Raw genomic sequence first — 26,633 nt, 5'->3', positions numbered from 1 at the left:
GTGAGAAAACTGGGGTGGACATAGTTTTTGTCTTAAACCCTAATGTAGCATTGTCCATGGCATCGGCACCATGGTTTGCTCAAGTCACTTATGAGGCTGCTTTAGAAACTCCGTTCTTGATGACTTTGTCATCCCTGGATAAATCTTGCCCAGAGTAGATAAATCTACTCTTTTCTCTCAGTAAAGTTTCAAATGAAAGTTGAAGAGAGGAGGCTATGTAGGATAAAAGGGGGGGAGGGAAGAGTGAGCCTTAATACAATTGTAAAATATGTAAACCGAGGTAAGTGTAAGCATCAATGACACCATAAATTATACGGCATTCTGACTGAAAATCTGTAAATTGTATCTCATGTTTTCTAAATTGTGTTTTAATTTTTAGCCAACTAGAAAAAAGTTAAAGGTACTTTGGAGTCTGTCTTGAGTAAAAATTCAGTAAATGAACTAACCTGGGTTAGACTCTCACATGCTGCCATAGATTCCAACTCAGTTCACCAACTGGTGCTGGATTGAGCTCTAGCTCCATTTCCTCTAGCTCCATTAAAGGCTCTGAGCTTCTCATGAAAAACATTCAAGATTCCTGTACATATTTGAAGCATTTAATAGAGCAATAAGTATTATGATGCTGAGACATAGTTAATATTTTAGTATCCAGTAATTCATGTATCCCACAACTGTTCATCATGTACCTAAAATGTGCCAAGTGATTTTCTAGGAAGGTTATTTATCAAGCCAATATGGTATTTTTTTTCCTGCAAGTATATTAGCATCATTATAATATTGCTAAAAACACAAATTTTCCAGTTTGGATGAAGCTATATCTGTTTCTCTATAGAATAGAATGACAGATGGAGATAATTGGCTGAAATTTACAAGAAATAAATTCCCTTTCACCATATTCAGGGATGGAAAAAAGGTTTCATCTTTCATCCAATACTGGGTAATGATATTTGGAAGGATGTGGAAGTAGAGGTCAGCCTCTGATGGGAAGAGTGCGTAGGGACTTTGTGAACCAGCGTTGCCATTTCTAATGACAGGCTCAATGACGAAAGCTAAATTTTATTCTTCCTTTACATTTCACATAACTTATTGTATTTCTTTTATGGAAGTCATGGCTTTCTAAAAAGATTAAAGTTGCTTATGTACTTGTCTCCCTTTTTTAGATGCTCTGTACCCTAAAGACAGGATCCATGTTTAAATTAACCCCACAATCCATTGGTAGGGAATACCAACTGACTATTTGTTGAATAAATTACTGTAAAATCCTGCCTTTATGTCAGATGACCCCTCAAAAACTTATACAAACCCATCATTCTTTTTTAAATCCATGTCCAGCATTGCAAGAAAGTAGCAAAGCTTGTGTAAATTATGATAAGAGCTCTGCTGTCATTATAGCACTCAGATTTACTTTGAAAGGGAATTGAAATCAGCCACTGGGAACATTCTAAATTCTCTACTAATTTTAGGTCATTAGTTGTACTTCTTTTGGAACATTAAACAATTCTCAAATAACATTTTTTAATGTTGTTCTAAAATATATGCCTCTGCCTAGCCAAGTCATTTGGAAGTTTTTCCTTCCTGGGAAGCTAATCCATCATATTTCTAGTTTAAAAAGGATTTTAGTTGAAAGCAGGTTTAATGGTTAGTTTAAAAAAAAAAAAAAAAGAACAGGATATCATCAACCTGAGTAGTGTCCAATTTAAAATCTGTTTTGGGTGGTTCTGCCCTTAAATGAAAGCCATAATTTGGGTACTGATGGTACAAATGAACAAGAACTAAAGATAAAGAGAGTGAGGACCTTCTTATCAATAGTGATATTTACTTAAAATATTTAAAACACTAAAATTAAACAGAACTTAACGTGTATGTTCTATACCATAGTAAAAACAAAACAAAAAAACAAAATAGTTAAAACATCCAGAAAATTCTAGATTGGATCTTTAAGAATCAAACAGAAATGAAAGAAAAAAAATGCAAATCTCTCTATATATTTAACAGTTCCCGTTAGCTTACTCTTCTTTTTTGAAAGGTTAGAGTCATACTAAAATCTTTTTGAAGGTAAGAGTAGGTAATACAAAATGTTCCACTGTTCTGCATCATTGATCTACACTTTTTTTCTCGTAATACGGTGTTTTTGTTTCTTGCTGGGCCATAGTTTTTTATTAACTTGTCTACCATGTACCAGCTTTAGATTCATTTCATAGGCTTTTGTACATTTTCTTTGTTCATAATAGGAAATGATTGATCAACTCATTCATTCTCTGTTATTTTTCATGCCGATGTGCTAATATCCTGTAGAGTCATTTTTTAAATTGTATTTCAGCCTTATGCTCCAGCCTGCCCGGGCACATAGGAAGGAAGGGGAGTTCTGGCTCTAACGGAGCTTCTTGTGGCTCTAATCGAGATTAATTTGTCATAAATCAATGACCAGTGAGAGTCAATATTGATAATGAATCCTCACCCTAACCTCAAAACAGAGCTGAAAATCTGTATCATGTTAATGTAAATATAAATTCTTCCACAAGTCACACATCAAGCTGAGACTCATTATGTTTCTCTTTTATTTTTCCTGTTTTTTGCCTTCCATTTCCTTCCTCCTTACCTCATATTCTTTTCTCCTTTTCTTTCCATCCTTTCTTTCCTTCCCCTTTACTCTCCCACCTTCCTCCCTCTCGCCTCGTTCCATGTGTACCTTCATTTTTTATCACTTCTGCTTTTTCTTCCCTAACTTTTCCACCATTTTTCTTTTTTTTTTCAGTCTTTTTTTAATTGTTTTTTTCTTTCTTCGTATTTTTTCAGTCTCTATGTTGTAGTTACCATATGTTCACTGAAAACTAGTTAGGTATAAAGGTGGGAATAGAGAAAATAGATGACAAAATGAGGATTCAGCCTTTCTTCCCTTACTCTTACCTTCTTTCCTTTCTCAAGCACATATATATTGAAAACTTCTTATTGCATCTACCTAAGAATTTGAGGCACAGAGTCATGTTTATTTTTTTCAGTGTGTCAATTAGCTTGTATACACTCATAGAATGAGTGATAAGAAAGCAGGTATGTTTACTAGCTTAGTCAATTCTTTATACCTCTTTCACTTTCTAGATTTTTTTTTTTCTTCTGACAAATCCCTTAGCAGTTGTTTCTTACTTTTAACATCTGGGAAATGGACACAGTGACACTTGCTCTTTTCTCTTCTCACTCAGTAAGAAAGATGCCCTAAATTATGCCAGGCACTAATAAATCAATTCCTATTATGTTGGTAGCTTATGCTTAATATGGCCTTCTGTGAGTCCACAGCTATCCTTGCCATTGCATGGATAAATGCCTGCCATTCATAATAACAGCTTAGCTATTTATCTTAATGAACATTGGTATGCCAAGTATAATCAGCACATGGTCACTATTCACAAGACCGTATTAAAGTAAAGAGACCTCTTTTGGGTTGTTATGTCCTTTGTCCTTATTTTCACATCCAGGTGCTATAAGGAAAAAAAAAAGGCATCTTTAACCAAACTCAATTCAGGTTGAATAAAATGTTCATTTAAGTCAAATTTTGAGGGACATCTGGGTGGCTCAGTGGTTGAGCGCCTCCTTTTGGCCCAAAGCATGATCCTGGAGTCCCAGAAAGATAAATTTTGAGCAGAGAAGGCAGTGTATAGGAACTAGCAGGCAAAAAAAAAAAAAAAAAAAAAAAAAAAAAAAAAAAAAAAAATTAAACAGAATAGCACTAGGAAGGAAGGAAGAGTGGAGGAGAAGTATCCATGACTATAATTTGTTTCCTTAATTGTAAAGGAACAAATTAGAAGGGCTATCATGTTAAAGATTGTTTAATTTTTTTTAAATAATTGACTTAAGAATAATTTATATAATACTGATATCTCAATTTGCAACAAGCAGCAATATAATTAATATTCTGTGGATGCTTAGCCATTTGAAATAATTTATCTCATAGACTTTTTATGTCCCTATATCTTTTCAATACAGTCAGGGAAATATAATTACTAATGGAGAATTTGTATTTGTTATTAGTTTTTTATATAGAAAGAAAAACACTCCCAAACTCCAAATAGGAATGCCATTGAATACTTTGCAACAATGTCAGGGGAGGAAAAAAAACATATCTCTCATAAGAACTCTTTTGTTTTAAGTTACTCCAACTTAGTTTAAAATAATCTAATCTAGCATAGTGATAGTGGCTTGCTTGGTGATTCACCTCTACGTGCTTCTATTTTGTAGAAGAAAAAAAAAGGGGGGGGATCTCTTTAGTTATCCACAAGATAGCAGATTTAATTATATCTTTCCCAGCAGGAAAAAGTTTATAGTACTTCTCCTGGTTGGTAGCCCTGGGGTTAAATATTCAATATGATCATTATTGCATCTGATTCTCTAATTACTCAAAAGATTTTGTTTTTGTTTTGTTTTGTTTTTAATTCAGAGAAGATAAATCCAGTCTGATGCTGACTATTTTGAAATATTTAGCCCTAACTATCTGGACACACCATAAGCAGAATATTTTATTTTACTAGTTTCCCATATTCATGAATAATGTATGACTAGTCATACTTCTCAGATCAACTTATTCTGAATCCTCAACCTGACTGCAATTCGAAATGCATTTAATCATACCAAATCCCCGTGTGTCCTTTGGAAGCCATATAGGCATATCATGAGCAGATAATTAGTCCTTATTTTGACTGGACAACATTTTTAATAGTTAAATGACACTCCTTAATACACCCTAAAGGATAAATGAATCCCTTAAGTCATTGCTCACTTTTATTCAGAGAGGCAAGTTCTCCTTGACAGTTACTTTAAAAGACAAGTTGTCTCAAGATATTTGTTTTCCCTTTTAAATTCTCTTGCTTTTGCACTTAAGCTCTGCATTATTTAGGCTAGTTAACATGCAAAGCAGAAAGCCGTTTCTTAACTTTTTCCCCCTCTTTTTGAAGATAATTTAATGCACATTAACTGGAATTCTGCACCTTTTATACTTTCTAATCTGTTTAAAGATCCTTTAGATTAAATTATTTTTAATGCTTATAAAGCCACCCAAGTAATGGGCTAGATATTATACTGTGTTGAAAGTATACACTTTTTAAATTTCTCAATTTTACCATTTTCTTATGTCCCCATAGAAAAAAATAGAATTTAAGCAGTAAAAAAAAAATGTGATTTTGTACAAAACAGTTATTATGTGAAAATTGTTTCTTTAGGGGAAATGAGAGATTATACCTAGTTAAGTAAATGACAGAGTACTAATTATTATTTATAGCCTTTATTATTATATACCTGCGAGTCACAATAGATTAAGTTTCAGTTAACTTTGAACAGCTAGTAATTATAAAATACAATGCTGTCAGAAAAATCATTAACTTAGGTACACCTAATCTTTGAAATTAAATTACTTTGCATTTCTTCTTCTAAGCTTCTTGTAGTATGCATTTTAATACTCATTAATTTAAATAATTTTAAATTTATTGGGGCTTTGTTTTAAGATATGTATTTGGCACTATAACCTATGATGCAAAGACATGCATCTGTAACTATGCGTGAAAACTTGTTTTTCTGTACTTAATTGGTAAATATTCTAAAAATGTTTAAGATTTTGACTTTTTAAATTTATGCCAAGCAGAGAGGATATTGAGTAAAAATAATAATTTTCAATAATTTAGAATCAATATTCTATCATTCAAATGTATGTGTGGAAAAGAAACTGGAATAGCAGTTAGGTCAATAGTAGCAGTAACGGTAGAAAAATATATCAAGTGCTTCTATATATAGATCATTACACCAAGCACTTAACATGCATTAGAAAATTTAATTATCAAAACAACCCAATAAAATAGACTCAGAGTTAAGTAACTTGCTCAAGGTTACACTATGGGTAAATGAGAGAATGTGGACTCAAATCAGACTTCCTTTGCTCAGATCCCAGTGTGTTAATCAGTCTGATTCATTGATTATATCCAATGAAGAGAAGTGAAAGTAAAGGTCTTCACAGAGTGAAAATAAAGGTTTACACAGTGCATGAATCCCTGGTTTTTAATCTCCAAGATACAATTATAAAAAAGTACAAGTTCTTAAAGTAAGTTCTTAAAGTTACCACTCTTTTTACTGTATTATCTTCTAATTTATACAGCTTTTCCCCATTTCTAGAGATTAAATCTCAGCTTTACAGGTTGCAGCTATATATTCCCCAATAAGCTAAAAATTTGGATATTAATCACTATGATTCCCTGATTAATACAGGGAATCAACTTGGATAAGTATACTTCAAGTATGACCTTGTGTTCCTTTTCTCTTAAGAAATCAATACAGTCAGTATTTCTCTCCCAATTTAACCAACCCAATTGTGATTAATACATCCTACATAACTCTTTGGTGCTTTGTTTGCCAGAATAACTGTCCACACTTCTTTTTTTTCTGTTGTGAAAGCATTTATTTCGACTTCTCACATTCAATTCACCAAGGAGTGGTTCTGCATCTCCCGTTCTCAGAAGTTCATCCCAGCACACTGTGGTTTCCAAACATGGTTTTACTGTCTCTGGAATGACAATGATCTGAAACCTCATAATTGAGGTGTTCTTCTATCATGCAGAATTCAAAATAGACCTGTATTATGAAGATGAAACTTTTTCTTAGCTGAATATGGTTTTAATAATAGAAGTTTGAGGCTTTTTCCAACACCGTAATTTAGTCTCCTTATTTTGACTTGGACACAAAACTCTTCATCTCGAAGATCAACTGAGAGAGAAAACCCCAAGGGAACACGTTCTATCCGATGTCATTCTGGCCCTGGAACCGCTACCCACACATGCTTTTTGAGTTTTCACCTCTCTACCTGTCTAAACTAAAAATGTCCCCCTTATTTCAGGGTAAGACTGTTGAGATTCTGGCTATATCTGACATTCAGGGACACTATTTTTTCTAACTTTCTTCTGTACAGAGAGTGCTTTTCTGCTTTAATTCAGCTTCGACAAAGATGATTTCTTTTCCTAGCACATGACATGAGTGTCTGGGTGTTATTATTTAGGGATAATATGGTACAGTGAGTGAGAGCACAGCTCTGGGGTCGGACTGCCTGGGTTTGCAACCTCATTCTATCACTCACTAGATGCAGACTCTTGGGTAACTCATTTAACTTCCCCGTGCCTCAGTTACCTCACCTGTAACATAGAGTAATATACAACCTTTCCCACAGGGCTGCTGTGAGAAGAGAATGAATTAATAGATGGACGGTTTTAGAATAGTGCACACAATATCAAAATATTTTGCATGAATGAATATACTTTTGCACGTTACGTAACCCCACTCGTGGGACCTGTAACCTTCACACCAGCCTTGTTCTGTAGAGTCCATCTCCTATTTTCTCTCCTTCCTAGAATTGTCACTGAGTTCCTCTGTCCTACCATAACAAGCCCTCGTTCCACTAATCCTTGGCTTATTTGCAGAACAGAGAAGGCTGACAAATTAGCAAGATTCCCATCACATGATTCACTTAAGTACTTACAGAATATAATGAAATGGTTAATACTGTACACATAAATTTTAAGTACATCGTTTAAAGGAAGCTCCCAAAGCACATGTTGGAGTGATGATTTTCATTGTTCCAATACTTGTAGTTTTATCTTTTTTGTTTCTTATAGGGAAATATTCATTTGAGTTGTACAAGACACTGGCCAGTACACAAAAGCTTTCTAAAATTAATTCCCTCCAGCCAGCCTTCTCTGCCCGAGAGCTGCAGAACAGCCAGTGAAGCTAATTCATTGAACACATGGGAAAATCTGTTTGCACCATGAAACCTGTTTTCCTATGTGATGCCCACTGCTGGCAAAGTCAAAACTGAAAACATTGGGGGAAAAAGACTTAAGTAACAAGCATGCACAGCAGATGGTGGGGATAAATAGCTGATCGTCACTGTCTGCTAATCTCACTGTATTGCCTTTGAGTTGTTGCAGTACCATAATTTCACCACGATTAACTATGAAATTATGTTGGACTGTTAAGCTCTGATTCATGCTTTTCTTAAGTCATCTGCAGAAGACATGACATTCTAATTGCACTCATGAATTTTTTACACTAGGAGTTTGTTAAGTGCAGACACATTTTAGTAAAAAAAAAAAAAAAAGCCTAAATGTATGTAATTTGACATTGTGACAGATTAATTCTTAGGCATTAGACCAGCAGTACAATTAGACAGCTTAAATGTGTCCCACATCTTAATGTCGATATGACTTTAAGAAGTCACATTAAGTCCTCCTTTTCGAAAGGGTCTGTTGCCATTTTGCTGATTGAAATAAATCAAAGTCTATCAAAGGATTTAAGTGAATTATGAGAAAGCTCATCACAATTACCCATAATTCTGGAAAATTGGAATCTAGGGAATTAACTGTAAATTCAGAACGTCTCAAGGTAAGAAACTGTATTTACAGTAGATTTCTTGAAGTGGTTATTGAGGATGTGAATAACTCCTATTTTTTGAATCATCTGAATTCCTTTTTAATAAGGGTAAAACTTTTCTGAAGTATCATTTGAAACAACAGTTAAAAGCACAATTTAAAATTCACATGACATTGCGTGCACATTAAAATTGTATTTTGTATTAGAGATCATATAATATATAGCTTACTCAGGAATAGGCAAGGATACACACACTTCCATGTGATAGATTTAAATTATAGACTTACGATCATTTCCAGTGTGATCTAAAATAAAAATCCCACTTTTTATAGGACTGAGTATATACATATAAATATCTATACTCATATAAAAAGCTGTAACAAAATCTTCACAGACTAATGTGAGCATGATGTAAACGGATTATAACTCCCTGGATGGGTTCAAGCACAAACTAGTGAATCATGGTGTTCAGTTAGAAAAGTACTTGTCTTAATTCCCTATGATCTTACCTTCTTAAAATGTACCCATCAGCCTGCTACCAAATGGCAAATAAAATTTGTTGAACTAAAATAGGTTGGCACACTGCCTACAATTGTTCTTATTAAAATACACCCACATTACAAGAATAACAGAAGAGAACCTTCTGCTTTTCAGTTTTGCTATCATGGAGAATACCATTCAAACAAGGAGTCATGACTCCTTGTTTTGAAAATAGTCATTTATGATATAAGTTGTGTATAAGCCAAGCATAAATTTTATTTTCCAAGTTTATTATTGAAAGATTTGTATAACTGCCAGCCAGAGGTCCTGGCAGCACTAAAGTACTCTAAAATAGCCACCATCCATTAGCAAAGAAGCTTAACAAATTCTTTCATATGGAGCCTTGTGACCAGTAAGTATAGGATTTTCCCATTAAAAAAAAAAAAAAGGATTTTCCCATTAGACTCAGTCTTTGCACCTACTACTGCCACCACCGAACCCACCAGCCTGCAGCCTGCCCCAGATTGAGCATGAAGCCTCCATTTTGTTCTATAAAAATATATCCATGGATTATTTCAATTAACTACAATGCTCTGTTAGAAAACAAATCTCAGCTGGAGAAACAGGCCCTAAAAGGGGATAAGGAGAGTGAATAGTCGAGAAGTCTATTCAGATCTGCAAATATCAAATAAAGAAAAATCCCTTCACCTTTTCTGATTGGCCAATTACCTTGAGAAGAAATCAAGAGAAATCACAATTAGGCTAGTTAGAAGAAATCTCAAAGGAGACATATTGGAACTGTATTTTGAATGGTTTAGTTTAGGGTAGATGGGTGACAAGGCAAGGATTAATAGAAGACACAACACATTAATATCATTAATATCATGAACACATGGAGAAGCAAGAGGCTTTCTGGAACTGGCAACTCCATTAGGTCTGTTGAAGTGGCAAATAGGAGCAAATAAGAATGGAAAGAGATTAAGGACAAGAGGTAGACAGGATCCAGATCTGAAGGGCCTTCTGTGGAAAAACAACAACAATAACAACAACAACAACAACACAAAAACGTGGAGTTGGAAATGTATACTGAAATTTACAGAAGAGGGTTTTCAACTAGGGAGAGACTTGTTACTGTACTTACTGTGCTTAAAATAATGGTAAAGATTTTTTTTATTAGACATGTTTATTAGACCCACTAGGAGTGAAGCAGGCTACACAAACACAAAACCAAGCACAAAAATGACACTCAAGTAATAAATGTCAGGAAGTCACAAAAGCTCCATAAATCTGACGAAACCCTTTTTAGGGTTGTGCCCTAGTACCTGCCTCTCCTTCTTAGATGTTATGCCAAGTGCTCTCTCTCTCCCCCCCCCCGCCCCCCTGTCTCTCCCTTTCTGTCTTTCTGTTTTTGGGAATCACACCACCCAAATATAGAATGACTTAAAGTGTCTCTCAGGTAATGATCCCAGAGACAGCTAGCACTGTGGGATGGAGCAAGAGGAAGTGATCATTCAAAAAAAGTGAGTTGTTAGTACTTTCCTGGACAAAGAAGAAATGGGATTTTGTTGAGCAGATGCTCAAAATTTAGGTAAACGTGAGTCAGCAAAAACTTTGCAAATCAAAAATCTTCCATTCTATTTCCTTTTGTGGGTGAGATACGGCTGGAAAGGGTCAAATACATGAATCCTACCCTGTCCTTACTCTAGCCAGAAAAATAGGTGGGAGTGTGTATTAAGTTCTTCTTGAAACTGTAACCAGGTACTACAAATTGAGTGTCTTAGAAAAACAAAAAAAATATCCTCATACAGTTCTGTAGGTCAGAGGTTTGACAGTGGGTCTTCATGAGCTAAAATCAGTCTCAAGAGGGTCACATTTCTTTCTAGAGGCTGGAGGGAGAATCTGTTGCCTTGCCTTTTCAAGGTTCTAAAGCTTGCTCACATTCCTTGGTTTGTATCCTAAAATCCCCCTGTTTAAAATATTGGCAACCTCAAAGCCATCTGAAACCTTAATTCCCCTACCCTCCTGTAAGCTAATGTGTTCACGTTATTATGATAACATGGGGATTATGATGTAGAGTTCTTGGAGGGAGCCTTTGCTCTGCCACCACAGAAAGCTATGCAGGGTGGCTCTTTCAGTGTCACACGGAGCATTAGAAGTGCCTCTGAATCCGCGTATAGTGGATTCAAAGCTATAGTGCAGATAGGAGAGGCTCTCCTGGGCTTGCATTTCTGCCAATCACAGGCTCCAGGGGAGGTTCAACAGTGAGACTTTGCCACTCTCCAAGAAAGAGGAAGTAAATAAAGGAAAACATTTCAATGAGCAGCAAAAATCAATGAAGCAAACTGATCTAGTGTTACTCCATTGATTCCCTGCTCTTGAGTCCTGTTTGCTAATCATCAGAGAACATTTTCTTCCTCCTCTTGCCTTTTATTTACCTGCTCTGCACTTTCAGGCTGTTCAACCCTCTTTTGGTCCTAATTGTGATTGCCAAATTTAGTTTCAACTGATCAACTTATTGACCAGAGAGTAAGGAGCCAGCATTCCAGCTGTTTTAAAACTCTCCCCATAAATGGTTTTTCAGCTCCTGCTAAAAGCTTTCAGAACCTCATCTCTCAATAGTACGTGGAAACAAAGTTTTTTTGTGAAAACTTCCTTAGTAAGGAACACAAAGGAGGACCTTTTGGTCTTTGTCCCAAAGCACAGTAACTAATGAGATTCTGTTACAACAGAGCTGTTATTACAGAAGTACTTCCAATCGGACGAGCTTTTCTGTCTGACTTGTGAAATATTTCAATAGGTAATCCTAAGCACAGAGTTTGAGAATATATTTGGAAATGGCCATATCATTAGAATAATTGCATAGTTCCTCAAGGTTACTACATTGAGGAAGAAAAATGCATGGGTACTATGGTTTTGTGCCACATTAAAAAAATTAATTATATTGCTTCAGTAAATCTAAATTGCTACAATTTGCCCCTGTGCCAAAAGTAATCACATTACATTATAGTTTTACTTCATACATGATTTGAGCTTTAATATAGTTTATTTTAGACTTCTCAAAAAAATAAGACAAAAAAAATACTCAGAAATATCTTCTATTTCATTATAGCCACTATCGTGATGCTCTTCTAACTTAAGACATTACCACATACTGAGTTAATTTGTTTTAATATATACCATACTTGCATTAAGTATTTAAATATTTAGTACCAGCTCCTTATTACAGGAATTATTTGTTAATTTCTCACTTACTTACAAAAAATGCTTGTTGTGGTTCATGTTGGGTGAAAGTTTGAGAAAATTATATCCCTTAGTGGACTTTTTCGATTTTCTTTTTTTTTTTAATTTCTTTATTTATATAGAATTATGTGGGGAAGCAAAGATAAAATGAACACTGCCTTTAAGAACACAATCCAAGGGTGATATTTGAATAGTTACTGGAGCTTTATATACTATTTTTAGAATAAAAATACATTCCTAAAGACAGTATTAATATTTATTGTAGAATATCCTCTACAACTTAAATATATATATTTTTTATTTATTTATTCATGAGAGACACAGAGAGGCAGAGACATAGGCAGAGGGAGAAGCAGGCTCTCTGCAGGGAGCCTGATGTGGGACGCATCCCAGGACCCCGGGATCATGCCCTGAGTCGACAGCAGATGCTCAACCACTAAGCCACTCAAACGTACCAGATTCTACAACTTTATGGTTAATTATGAAAACCGAAGACTTTAGACCAGAAAATGGAAAATGACTCTAAGTTGATGCTTGCAACTCTTTCTCATGTTACTCATGTCACACTTTACAATAAAACCAATATAAAGTGGCTAACGCATTTCATTAACTTAAAAAAAAAAGAAAACTCATCTGGATCATTATTGCTTTTGTATAAATTTTCATAATAAGAATTCACTTCCCATCTTCTGGTAAGTGAATGAGGATCTGGTGGCTGGCAATCCAAGAAACCGATTTGAAGCAGACTTTGGATAAAGATTTTAGGAAAGGACACATTTTCCAACCGGTGATTAGCAATCACTTAAATCCAGCCCCAAACATTACTCTTTATATAAAGCCTTATAAATTATTGGGGCTTTTAGATTTGAACATTTTCACAACCAACCTAAAATATTAACGTATTAACATCATCAAACCTCAATTATTTTCCTTATTTCTAAATGTTTCATAATTTGTTTTTGTTTTAAATGTTTCTGTCAGGTTGGAATGGTAATTTATTAACTGTATATAATTTTTATTTTTTGAAGACGCATGTCACATTGTTAAATATATCTCAACTCTTGGCTGAACTCAAAGGGGGAAAAAGGTCAAGTATAAAAATAGATCCTCTCTCTCCCACCCACCAGGAGGCTGGCAGTAGACTGTGACTCTAACTCAAGTATCTTGAACCTCACTGAAACTTTATGCAATTCTGGGGGGTACATTTCTACATTTATGGAAGGAGGTAATATTCCTAGTTTTCATCTGATTATTGAAGCCTATGACATCCAAAGTAAATAATTTCTAATATACGAAAATCCAAGAGACTAGAAGAAAAATTATGAAACATAGGATTTTTGCAGTGGAAGATAAGCAATAAATGGCTGAAAAACTAAAATTGGGTTTTAGTGGAATAATCAATTGCTACTTTGTGAAACAAATGCCCTCAATCTTTTCCTGGGTTTTATGAACTCTTTTGATCAATATTGGGACATCTCATTTCCAGCCTTTTCCTTCCTGTCTTTCCACTCTGCTCCCTAACACTCCCTTAACCTCCACCACCTCCAATTTTCACGTGTGAAGAGAGAAATCAAAGTGAAACCACATCTCTGATGTGCATAAATTGATCACTCCGAAGCAGTCACCATACATTTTTCTGCTGTAGTGCGGTTTTCATGTGCCAACCAGCAGATTCATGTTTGAGTTGATTCAGCAAGACTGCTTGAAACATGGCATGCACAGTCTTCACCGTAGATGATAATGCCACATTCAGAATGACAGTGGTCTAAGCCGCAGGGCAGTAAATGCTTCTTGAGCTACATTCAATCGCTGTTTAACTGAGTTTAGCCTAATACGGGGAAAAGTTGCTGATGCTTTCAAACATGTTTAAACATTTTAATATTGTCTTGGCATGCCAGCTTAAACTGGAACACTCCTAGGTATAAAATGCAGTGAAATCCTGTAATTGCAGACCCAAAATTCCCAGAGCTTTCTATGGTAGCCCTCAGCTTGAACTTGTTAATTAAATGTGCTTACATCTCTGAAAATGTTCTTTGGCAGAGTTATACTTTCAGCAATATTGGTCAGTTGGTTACTCATGATAAGAAAACATAAAGGAAGTAACGTATATTATTCCCAGATTTCAGGCTACTTACAGCAGATAATATAAATCTATGATCATTATCTCAGAGATTCATCATTGCATTGACGAACTCTCTCCCCCCACAGAGAAACAAAAACAAACAAATAAACCTAATTTTGGTGCTTCAAACAACAAAGATTTATTTCTTTGGATTGGCTCACATTTCTGCGGATTGGCTGCGTGGTTCTCCTGCTCATGAGGCTGCATTTGCCTGGAGAATTAATAGAGCTTACCTGGGGATAGGTTCTGCTGAGACAGCCGAGTTTTTTGTTTTGTTTTGTTTTGTTTTTCAAATTTCATCTTCAAAGAAGCTAGATTGTGGTTTCTCTTGGGGTAGAGATGGCCAAGTTCCAAGGACAAATGCAAAGAAAGTTGCTAGACTTCTTGAAACCTGGTGTGGAAATAGCTCATTATTACTTCTGTCACATTCTAATCATCAAGAGGAACAGAGATGGAATCTACATCACATAGGAACAGTGATGTCACATTTCAAAGGAGTGTGGATAAGGAGATTGGAGGAATTTCTGGTCTTGAATCACAAATTGACACAATCATGTGCATACATCATGAAATCTGCAGAGCTCATTTGCTGAATGACTTTTTGTTTCATTTCCGATGTATGAAGGGTATGCTGACTTTTGGATGTTTACCCTATTATTTGTTGTTTTTCTTGATTTTAACCTCTTAGTCTTAGATTAGTTTATTGCTAATTTTTGGCTTATCTTAAAAATGGAGGTCTTTCTTATTTTGTGACCCATGGAAGCAAAGCAAGGTAGCAAGCTCACAACCAGTATTTTGGGAGTAAATCTCTTTCAAAAGAAAACAATTCATTGTGAGGTTGATCTGTTCAGGTTGTAAAGATAACTGCAAATAATAGAGCATTTCCTCTTTAGTTTTGAATAACCATAATGACGCATTTTGATTACATCTTCCCTTTTTTTTTAATAATAAATTTATTTTTTACTGGTGTTCAATTTGCCAACATACAGAATCACACCCAGTGCTCATCCTGTCAAGTGCCCCCCTCAGTGCATCTTCACTAAAAAAGTATTAATAAATAAGTACCTGGCATTGAATATACATGATATAACAACCTGTGTATTTTCCTAAGTAAACGGTAACTCTGGGATACTGCAGTCTGTCGGCATAAAGCTGTTAGTACTACTGAAAAGGAACTCAGAATTCACACCATTTTGGCTGATGTTCAGTATTAATTCCATAATAACTTATCTGAAAACCTTTTAGCCAAATCTGTCTCAAAATTCCTAGTCCTCCATATGTTAAAAAAGGCAATATCATGCATGTATCATACATTGTTTTAAAAATCTAAGATTTTGAGGTGCCCTTGATTAAACACGCTACTTCTACAGTAAAACATAAATATTTACGCTACATCAGATAAAGATGATGAGCAGTTTTGTATTGAATGCCAGGGATATAAATTCATGGAAAAAAAAAACCACTTTGGTTTTCAAAGCTTTTTTGATGACCCAATTGTGGGTGGGGAATGGCATACCTGAAGTAGCTAATATTTATTGAGGGCTATTGTGTGTCTAGAATCTTTACAAATACTTTACCTGCATTAACACACTTAATCCTTACAATAATCCTAAGAAGCTAATTTATTCTCATACCTCTTATACAGATGAGGTAATTTAAATCAACTCATTCACAATTACATACCCACTAAAGTGACAAAATTAGGATTTGAAACCAAGAAGCCTAGCTCTTGAGCTTATTTCCCTAAATAATACACATTTCACTTATAGAAGACTTCAGGGGTAAAATAAATATGTATATCTACCTCCTTAAATATCTTCAGGGGCTATGGCCTACTGTTTACCGAACATCTATAGCACATCATAATAAGTATTATTTATATATTAATTCTTTTTTCCCTTACAATGTAATCCTTACTTCCGTATGACGTATAAGGAAGTAGGGATTGTTATCTCACATAGGAGGATCTTGAGGCTCAGGGAAATTATATCCAAAGTCATAGAGCTTGTATAGGATGTACCCAGAATCACACTCAACAACGTTGAGACCTCAAATCTCCTGTCTTTTCACAGAGTCACTGTCTCATCAGGACTTGCTTAGGAGTGGCATTGGTGAGACTCAAGTTAAGGCTGGGTGCATGCGCCATTCTTATATCCTCTTCTAATTCAGTTGGGTCAAGTGATTTTAGAAATCTTAAGCCCTTTGCTGGAGCCCTAGGTGACACTTACATAACTATAAATCTTCCCATCTTCCAAAGAGTAATCAAATACTTAAAGGATTGCAAACTGCTTGTTTGCATCAGTGATTCCTACCTTCTCTATTATGTGTTATGTGCTTGCCTTTCTAGTTTTCCCAACTTCCCCAAACAGGCAAAAAGGCAGGGGTCTTTAGGTTATTTATATTAAAAAAAAAAAAACAAGTCTAAAACACCTTTTGGATTTCATCCCCTTACACCAGTCTTTATTTGCTTCAGTAACAATTTTCCAGTAAAAGGTTTATTTAATTATTTGCTCTTAGTTCTATTAGATAAAGCAAAAGTAAAACATTTTCTGACAGCTATTTTAAAATAAAGCACTTTAATCACTTGAGTAAAAAAGATATTTTCATTTGGATTAAGAAAGTAAAGGTAAAGTTAAGATATTTGTTGGAAAACCATTACCAATTGTCTTTCTATTTTCTTGTTAATCCTTTTGTAAACCCTTTTTCATTGTCCACCAAATTACACCATAATTTAGGCTTGCCTTTTGGAAAATAAATCTTCATATTACAGAAAGTCAAGACATGCAAAGAGAAGACTAAATACTTTAAAAAGAAGGAAAAGCACAAGGTACCTGTATGTGTTTTTTTTCTCTCTCCAAAAGGAGAGAATAACACAATTTTTCACTGTAGAATTTTCTCAAGTAATGTTAAAAATATCCTATTGCTTGAGATGCCTGGGTGGCTCAGCAGTTGAGTTTGCCTTTGGCTCAGGGTGTGATCCCAGGGTCTGGGATTGAGTCTCACATCAGGCTCCTTGCACGGAACCTGCTTCTCCCTATGTCTCTGCTTCTCTCTCTTTCTGTGTCTCTCATGAATAAATAAATGAAATCTTAAAAAAAAAAAAAAAAAAACCCATTGCTTGCATGTAAAGAACAAATTGTGTGACCATCTACACATTGACCAATTACTCATTTATCACATGACCAGAGAATAAAGTAATTCGTATGTTAAACAAATATGCAAACTATGCATATAGCATGAAATATCTGAGCTTTAAAAAAAACTCATTGGAAATATTTTAAAACTAAATGCAACATTTTCAAGCCTTCTCTTAAGGGATGAAAATAACCTTGCATCTTCAGCCCCCAGGCACGGGCCTGGAGTAGAGTGGGTGTCCAGGATTCCAGCAGAATGGGTAACTCAGCATGTGAGAATCCTTCCTGGTGCAGAGCTGTCGTTTCAAAAGCCTTAACCATTCAGTTCTCTTCTGTAATAAAGATGTCTGTAAGGGTTTCTGAAATGTATAGGACAGCTTCTGGAGACATGAGATGCCTGCATAAACCTAAGCTTTCCTTGTTACTTCTGATGATTTCACATGTTGTCTGTCTGTCACCTCTTGTTGAAGTTACTGCACCAGCATCTTCTGCAACCAACTCATCCACCGAGCCCAGTTAGGACAAATAACACTTTTCAGAGAAAGAGCTGGAATTCTTGAATCTGTTATCATTTCCTCCGCGTTAGAAAATGTAAGGAGGTTACACCATTGCTGGCATTAAGTGGTAAAAATTTGTGATTTTGGCAGCATCTATCCACTGTGCTGCTCAGACACTTTTTTTTTCTTCCTTTGGTAATTCTACTCTTTCTTATGGCCTTGGGTAGCAGTAATTGACCTCTAACCACTCAGCTGTTACATTTTAAGAAGGAGCACTGTAGTGTTGTGAGAAACACTAAAGTGAAAGTCAAAACACTTACTCTTTGGCCTCAGCTCTCCCACAGGCTGGACCCCCCATGGCTGCCATCCTCCTTTCTCTTTGGCTGAGATGATAAGTAAAAGCAATGAGTGTGGGAAAGTACTTTCTCGTTATATAAATTGTTCTAAAATTGTTTGCCATTATGATGTCTTAAGACTGTTTTTTCAAAAGGAAATTAACTCTATGTATAAGAAAAGACTTTACTCTCCAAACAGATGTAATGGGACTAGTAAATAGCAAAACTAGAACTCTCCAAGTAATGCTAAAGGAGCCATAGGGTCTAATGAATGCCATTTCTACATCCAGTCTTCTCAAGCTGTGATGTGATTAAGCTGGGAGATGTGCAGGAGGGCTCAAAGGAACTGATTTTATTGTGGACAATGCTGATAGAGAACACCACCATATTTTGATATAGAGTATTTTACTTTTTATTGATTTACTCAATGGCAGCTGACAAGAGGCATTGAGTAAATCTTCTTCACTCAGGTCCAAATTTAAAGAAATAGTACTAAACTAAAGCATGAAATAATGTTCTTTGATATCAAGACCATATCTTCAGTGAAAGACTGAAAGACTATGAAGGGTTACTAGTTGATCCCAGGGTCTGGAATAGCTCTATAATTCCACCAAATAAGACATATTAAGAGGGTTTTTTGTTGTTGTTGTTTTTGTTTGTTTGTTTTTTTTATGAAAGGGAGAAAGTAGTGTCTTTGATGATTCTTTAAGACCCTTTATAACTTTTGTGTTAAAAAAATAGACTTGCATAATTAAAATAAGAAAATTTAGAACACAGAAAAATACTATTCCACTCATGCCTTTCCTTAATAAATTGCATCATAATACAAATTGCATTTGTTAATCATTGGCATTTCTTTTGAGGATTCATTTGAGTCATCAAGATTGGAAGTTTTGATTGCTCGTGATGAATCTCTTATAGCCTTTCTTGATTATTTTCTAAATCTGATGACAAACACTGCAACATGTCTAAGCCAATTAGGCTTGTCAACTTCCACTGTGGTCCCCAATCAAGTGTTTGACTTTGGATATGATGGGAGATCCTTATTAAAAGTCATGCTTCTTGGATAGAGATGTGGCAGCCAACATGTGGCTGATGGCAGAGAAGACAAGTTGTCTTTTGTTAAAAGCAGTAAGAGGAAACCGATTTTAGCAGGAGATAATCTAGACTATGAAGTAAGGGCTGAGGGAAGAAATTGAAGAGTCTCTCACTTCTAGCTGATGAGAAATTGAGTCAATCTAAAGAAATATAATTTCTCATGAGCTACACAGAGTTCAGGTACATAAGTAAAACAACAGGTAAGAAGATTTGTTTGCATATCACATAGTTCTCTGAGCTGTCTCTAGATGCATCTCAAACAAAGGAAAGACAAAATGCTGCACATTTGAAACTGGAAACACAAATTAATCCCTGAAAATCAGGGAATTTGTAAGTCACTGTGTAAGTGAACTGACACATTGTGTGAGCCTTGAGTAAACTCAGATGATTGGAGAACATTCTGGATCATTTCTGCAGGGAATGACAACCGCATTCAAGGGGATCTTTCCTATTTTGATACCTTTAGCCCTGATTATTTCTTTGTGTCTTTGATAGGCACTATCACACGAGAAAAAAAAAAAAAGTTTGAACTTGTTAAAGCAATGGAAAAAAGAAAAAAAAGGAATATTTGGAGTAAGATAGGTCTGATCTTGCACTTTGCATTTCTATAAGGGTTTTTTCCCATTCAAGGCATTTAGGTCAGCTTCAGATAAGTGAGTATCCCAAGATAGAAAATATTCCCGAAAGAACTCACATTCTGCTCATTTAGACTAACCAGATTACAAAAATCATTCATAAAATCTGCCAATAGTTTGATTTTTTAAATGCATCTAAAATATATGTGTTGGAAAACACAAAGGGAATTTGGCATAAAAAATGAATAAAAAGTGCCGTTTTTCTTTTGATGATAAAATAGATAAGGTCTTCCCACTTAGAAGTCAGATAGCAGCACAACACGTGCACTACAATAAATAATTATCTTTGCATTTTACCTTTGGGAAAAAGAAGTCATTCTAGATTTCCTATGAAGTACACTGGCATTTCCTCACTGTACTCTCCGCTCACTGCATACAAATCTCAGGCCATGGTGGTTCAAAAATCAATGGGCTGACAAATATCAATATTTCAGTTATCCATCACGGCAGGAAAAAAATGGTATGCGTTGGACTGCCTTAATTTAGGAGATTTGGTAGAGAAAAACTCCTGAAATAGTCTATACAAATGATAACCAAAATAGGAATGTTATGTTAAAGTACAAAGGAAGGTGTGTTAAGACAAAAGCAGAGTGTATAAATATTTGGGGGATAATTTAAATAACCCCTTCTTGTATTTTAATCCAAATCTACCCAGGATTATGTATAGACAAATCTCACTGATTACATCATTGTGACTTTATTTACAGAGGTTAAAATTTGTCAGTCTTTTACATCCAAAGCCTTATAAATATATATATATATATATATATATATATATATATATATATATATGCCATACGATGTAAATTGGAGCACAGTTATATTATGTTCTTCTGTTTGGCAATAAAATAAACTACAAAACATATTAAATAAAACCCCAGAGGTTATTCTCTCTCTCTCTTTTTCAAATAAAAACAAAGTCTGTTAAAAAAAAAAATTGTAGTAGCAAGAAAATACATACCTCTTCTCCAAAGACAGATGCATATTAACGATTTTACTTACATATACAGGCAATTCTTAATTTCCATCTGTTATCCTGATTCCTAAGCACTCTCTAAATATGACTTAGCTTCATAGTAACAGAAGATATTTCCCATTCCACTAGGCACCAACATTAATTAGGACTACATGCTATTTCATCAAAACTTCAGGAGCTTGACTGCATTTACCCAATACATTGCATTTCACATAATATTCCTATTCAGCAAACATGTTGGCAAGTATATTTCTATGCGAACATTTAAGGGATTATTCTACAGCACATATTAGGTCATTTGACATGTGGGTGGGAGGTGGGTGTGGGCTAGGGTGGGGTACGTGATGATATTGCTAGTATGTTCACGCCCATAACCTATTTGTACTTTGCTTTTTTTACCTTTTTACCAAATGACATGCTGTCAATTTAGATTCTACTTCTGAGTCACCCTGATGTTTTAGAATGTATTTTAAATATAAGGTTTTGCATATTTGCATTCCATGAATAATGTATAAGCAGGAAGGAATCCAATTGGCAAAAGTACACGATTTCTGGGATAATTTATAAATACAGAAAATTATCTATTTGGATTTAATAACTTTTCTTATGCATGTGGAAAAATTTATACCCAGACAAATATACATATGCGCTTTATTTCTACTTGAGACTAGACACACGTCCCTGTCCTGTAACAAATGCATATGTACCTGTCTTCTACATGCTTAAGTGCATTCATTTGTTCATTCCTCTCTTTCCACAATATTTGATGTTTTCGCAAAACCTTATCTTTAGAGGATATGAAATAAGAAAAAGTTCTATGGGCATGATGAACTTTGGGGCGTTGATAAAAGGAAAATAATATGATAAATTTTATATTATACATATATATATATGTATGTATATGTATCCCCTCCTTCCAATTTCAGAGAAATCAGGACAGCCTGTTGCAGAATGTCCAACTTTAACATCTCCTTCTCCTTGAATTTCAGATTCAAGACCTCTTCCAGATGTAGCCCTGACTGGGAAGTGTACCCGTGAGTGTGATGAATACGGCCACTCAGACTCCTGCTGGATGCCGGTCCGCACTTCTCCAGAGAGGAAGAAGAGCCAGCCCAAACTCTCCACTTTCATGCCTGTTGATGAACGAGGAAGCCAGGAAAAGCTGGCCAATGGCGAGGCTGCCATCATGGGTGACCGCAACAGAAACCTCCTGAACAAAAAGTTGACCTCGTCCTATGAGACCTTCAGTGCAGCTAGTTTCAGCAAAAATGAGGAAGCCAACCCTGAGGATATTCCCCTTACCAAAACGGGGGAATACAAGCCATCTCCTGTCAATACTCTCACTAGAAGAGAAGTTTACCTGTAGGCTATAAAGAAGAACAGCAAAGTTCTTTTCATGTATGAGGAGAATAAGGGGCAAAAAACCTTACAAAGAAAAACCGGTTAATCAAAAGAGGGGGCTACCAAAGAGACAAAGCTTTGCCTGCCACTTCTGCCTCCAGATCAGGCCTTTAGTGATACTGTTAGCCTGATTGTAATGTACAATGTAGAAACCATCCTTGTTACTTGCATGTTGAACCCCCTCACTGATTATTCCCGACACCCGCTATCCCTCTTCCCCATCCCCTTCCAAGGAGAAAAAAAAAAAAAAAAAAAGATGGTTGCAAGTTTCTTTCATGGTAACAAGCCTGATTAGCAGAACACAACACACTCTCATTATCCCTAAGCTGAAGCATGATTTAGTCACTTTGATTTCTTTCGAATGCCATCCGGCTGGTTATAAAAAAACCCACAAACCCCCCTCCAAAAAAAGCCAGATCAGGTAAATGTATTTCAGATATACCATCAGAATAGGATTAATCACCATGAAAGGCAATCTCCCCCCAAAATGATAGAGTCCCTGTAAAGGTACAGTTCTTATTAAGGGGGACTCTATAAGAAGAATATTGAGACTCTCACAGCTTTAATATTCTAGCAAAGACTGCCAGCTGGACAATACCCAGTTGGAGATTGCTGTCCCAAATTGGCATACATTGTTCTTTTCAAGTCAGGGGTATCAACTTCAATCCCATACATTCATCCAATATTCTTAGTATACACAAAATCTTGACCACATGTATCAATTACGCAAATTATAACTTGTAAAAATTATATATATATATTTTCAGAACAGCACCGCTGTTACCAACTAACTGGAACAATTGTGTCATTAAAAGGCCAAAGATCACACCGCAGATCAGGGAAATCATGAAGCAAATTTGGTCTTGACGTGGAAATCCATTAAGTAACAGAAGCAACTGAACCCACGCACACACAGAAATACACAAACACTAGCTTATTTTACATTGTATCTATACCCGAAAACCTGCATTCTCTTTTAAAATGGATTTTCTTTGAAAGCTCAGAAAATGAAGAACTAAAGTGATGTATTTTTGGTATTATAGTAGGCAATTAGTTGAGGTTCAAGTTTAGTTTCAAAAAAATATTATCAGGGAAGATTCTACTCGTAAAAATCATATTTGTGGGAACGTAGGGAAAGAAGTGTATGTTGGCATACCGTCTTTTAAGTTACGGTCACTATTATCATCTTAGAATTCAGGTTTTGCTTGCTGGTCTTATGATTTACATTTCAAATTACCAATTGTATTTATGTGTCTAACGCACCCTTCTGTATAACACAAGTGCATTAATTCTGAATGCTGTGCAATATAGCACTACTTCAAGACTCACAACATTGAAACAAGGTGACATCCTAATTGATCAGTCACCTATGTGATTTTGAACATTATTTAATATGTCAAAAACAAATCCAGATGGAACATGAAAGAAATGAGTTCTGGGTAGTGATATGTCTCCTTGTATGTACATCTCAAAGTGGGAAAATATGCAGTTTTTTCAGTGTAAAAAAAAAACAGAATATGCAGATCTTGGGTCATTTGTTCTATACAGGATGATTTTACATAATTGGAAACTGAGCTGGGACATTCAGACAAAAGTGACAATCCAGGGACAGAATAGGGGATAACAGGGGAAAAGAGCAAATGTTCCCAACACTGAATGTTTGCAACCTGGTTAAGACATAGCCTGATGGCTCTCTAGCAAACTGTAGAAATAATGTAGCTTTGGATAGTTTTATTCTTTACAGAGTTTCTTAGACTATAAGGTGAAGCAGCCTGGACAAGAGGTTGTAAACTCACTGTAGGTCAACAAAATGTTTATCTTTGAAAACCACTTCTCTGTTTGGTGGGCTACTCTTTCGGGGTCATTTCCTTCTGCTCTTTCTTAAATGGAGTTTTCATTTTGATGTTAGTTTACGTAGAATAGTTAGGATGAAAGAAGATATGTAATTGAAACGAAAACATTGGACTAAAATATCAATAATTGAACATGGTTATGTTTGATTGTTATTTACACGATGGAAAGATGCAATTCTAGTACTTTGTTAGGAAACTGCATTAAAGCAGTTCTGCCTTGTATAATCTGTAAGTACCTATTAAGACAAAATGCTTCTAAAGATACTTATGAAATGTATACATATTTTTTCTTGCACGTTACAAAGCAAATACTCAATTGCATAACACAGGTGTTCAACAAACTTTTTTAATGCATTTTTTTTCTTTCTTTCATGAGACACTTGAAACCATTAGATAGCTCATTTCACTCTATCTTAAAACCCTTCCGTTGTCTAGAAAGCTAATACGGGTCATACTGGACCTTCGGATTAATTGGATCCACATTCCCCAATGACGTTTGCACCACATTCAAGACAGCCATGTCATTGTCATTTAACTCGTGAGCCTCTCTTTAGAACTAAAATGGGTGTGAAAGAATAAAATGCAGTGTACTGTAAGTATTCTCAGTAATTCTAGTAGAATTAGCTCTCATAACATGTTTATTATATAATGAGCTGGCATGACACAGAAATATATTTTGTGTTTGTATGACTTTTATTTTGAATAGGCTAAATCTGGTGCCACTCCATATATAGAGTGCTTTTGAAAAAAATCAATAAAAAGAAACAAAAAAAAAATAAATGAGTGAATGCAAAACAAGCAACTGTGCCTTTTATACCTGTTGTTATGGTAAAAAAAAACGGTTGTTGGGTTTGGACAATGAGGGAAAATGGGCTATTCCCAACTTTTTTGATCCTGTATATTTATCCATGTTTATTTTCTGAAGATAATAAATAATATATTAAAAATTTGCCTTCTGACAAACTCAGATAATGGACCAGTCTTAAATATCTTTCATTCATAAAACAAAACTAAGGCATTAACATGGGCTGTTGAATTCTGACTAGAAGGCTAAAGCATTTATTGTAATAGTAGCACAGAGAGAGATTATCAGGGGTGAAATCAGTCCATTTTGCAAGGTCAAATATTGATTTCGAATTTCTATTCTTTCTTCTTCGTTCTTTTTCCTTTAGCTGCTGTTTCATTTTGGTTGTACAGTATATAAACCATATTTGTTTTCTGTACACAAGACTCTCAAGTGAACTTTGCATGCATTATACATTAGGACACATTTATAAATTAATGAGTAACTATATAAATTTATGTGTATTAAAATTTATGTGTATGTCTGTAGCTTCAGTCTAAAATCTAATGCTCATTCAGAACCTCCAGATATCACTTCTGTATGGTTTCTGACTGGCCTGCTGCCTGAGTTTCAGAAAACAAGGGAGGCATTATTTTTATGGGAAGAGAAACTAAGATGGTACTGAAGATGTCTGGCTGAAAGGCTACCCTAGGAAGCTCTCTTATAGGAAAATAAAATAGCACACAGACCAGAAGAAACCGCCAAGAATCAAGCCATCCTAAACACAGGCCTGAGAAAGCTGAAGACCCAAGTAGTTTTAGTTTTATTGTATCCATGATAAATATGCAATGTGTCCTTGGGGGGGGGGGCAGTGGAGATGATCAAGAATATTCTAAAGCTGGTCAGTTGTGATTGAGGCAGAGGTAGATACAACATCTGGAGGAAGGCCTCATTCTTTTAGCTACCTAGGGTTTACTTTCAGACAACTTTTCCTACATTTTAAGCACTTGCATTCAATGTGGTACGATCTGTTTGTAATGTTAATCATTGACTATTGTTCTGCTACTTGGATGTTGATAGTGAAGCAGAGAACAATTTATCATCGTTTATTATGAGTCACTATGCACGCAACTATGCTAAACATGGCGAAATGTATTAAACACTCGTCCAACTATTTATGAAATACTTTACATAATTTAATTTGCTTTTGTACAGTTTTATGTAAATAAATTGCTTGTCATTTTTGTCTCTGCAAATTAAAATATAACATGGTCAAATGGTTTCACACTTGTAAGCGTACTTCTCTGTTGACAGGTAATTCAGTTTTGATTGGACGAGAAGTGAATGGATGCATGTACCAGTTTGATTTAAAATCCTTTGATTTCTGCTAAATTAAGATGGAGTAGAGAAGATAATGCTGCAGCAATTGTTGATTTAGAGGACACCGTGCATAGCTGTCGTCTTGCTTTGCTTTTTAACAAAATAGAACTTGGATTCTTCAGTTTCACCAAAATAATTCCTAAGACAGTTACCTAGCTGGCTTTTACATGTTAAGTGGGCAGTAGAAGAACTTCTCATCGTTAATACAAAGATTGATTTATTCATGTGTTATCTAGAGAAATTTCACATTTCAGGCAAAACTAATTTAAGTCAAAATGTATCTCTGTTAAGAAAGTGTTTGTTT

The 26,633-nt window shown here is 35.2% G+C and overlaps 1 protein-coding gene across 7 annotated transcripts in view; it reads left to right on the top strand.

Moving 5' to 3' along the window:
• PCDH7 (protocadherin 7) overlaps window positions 1–26,231 on the top strand; it is a 413,531-nt gene extending 387,300 nt beyond the window's left edge. For 4 of the 7 annotated variants that reach the window (XM_072737922.1, XM_072737921.1, XM_025997486.2 and 1 more), the window contains one exon: window positions 21,901–26,231. In XM_072737922.1, the coding sequence (XP_072594023.1) occupies window positions 21,901–22,277 (377 nt within the window). In that variant the 3' untranslated portion in view covers window positions 22,278–26,231. The remainder of the gene's footprint in view (window positions 1–21,900) is intronic. The other 3 variants (XM_072737923.1, XM_072737928.1, XM_072737925.1) reach the window with 3 other exon arrangements.
• Window positions 26,232–26,633: the final 402 nt, after the last annotated feature.

This window comes from Vulpes vulpes, chromosome 14 (assembly GCF_048418805.1).
Source record: "Vulpes vulpes isolate BD-2025 chromosome 14, VulVul3, whole genome shotgun sequence".
In the NCBI taxonomy this organism is placed as follows: domain Eukaryota; kingdom Metazoa; phylum Chordata; class Mammalia; order Carnivora; family Canidae; genus Vulpes; species Vulpes vulpes.
The sequence above is the reverse complement of the archived record's forward strand: the minus strand, read 5'-3'. Positions and strand labels throughout refer to the sequence as shown.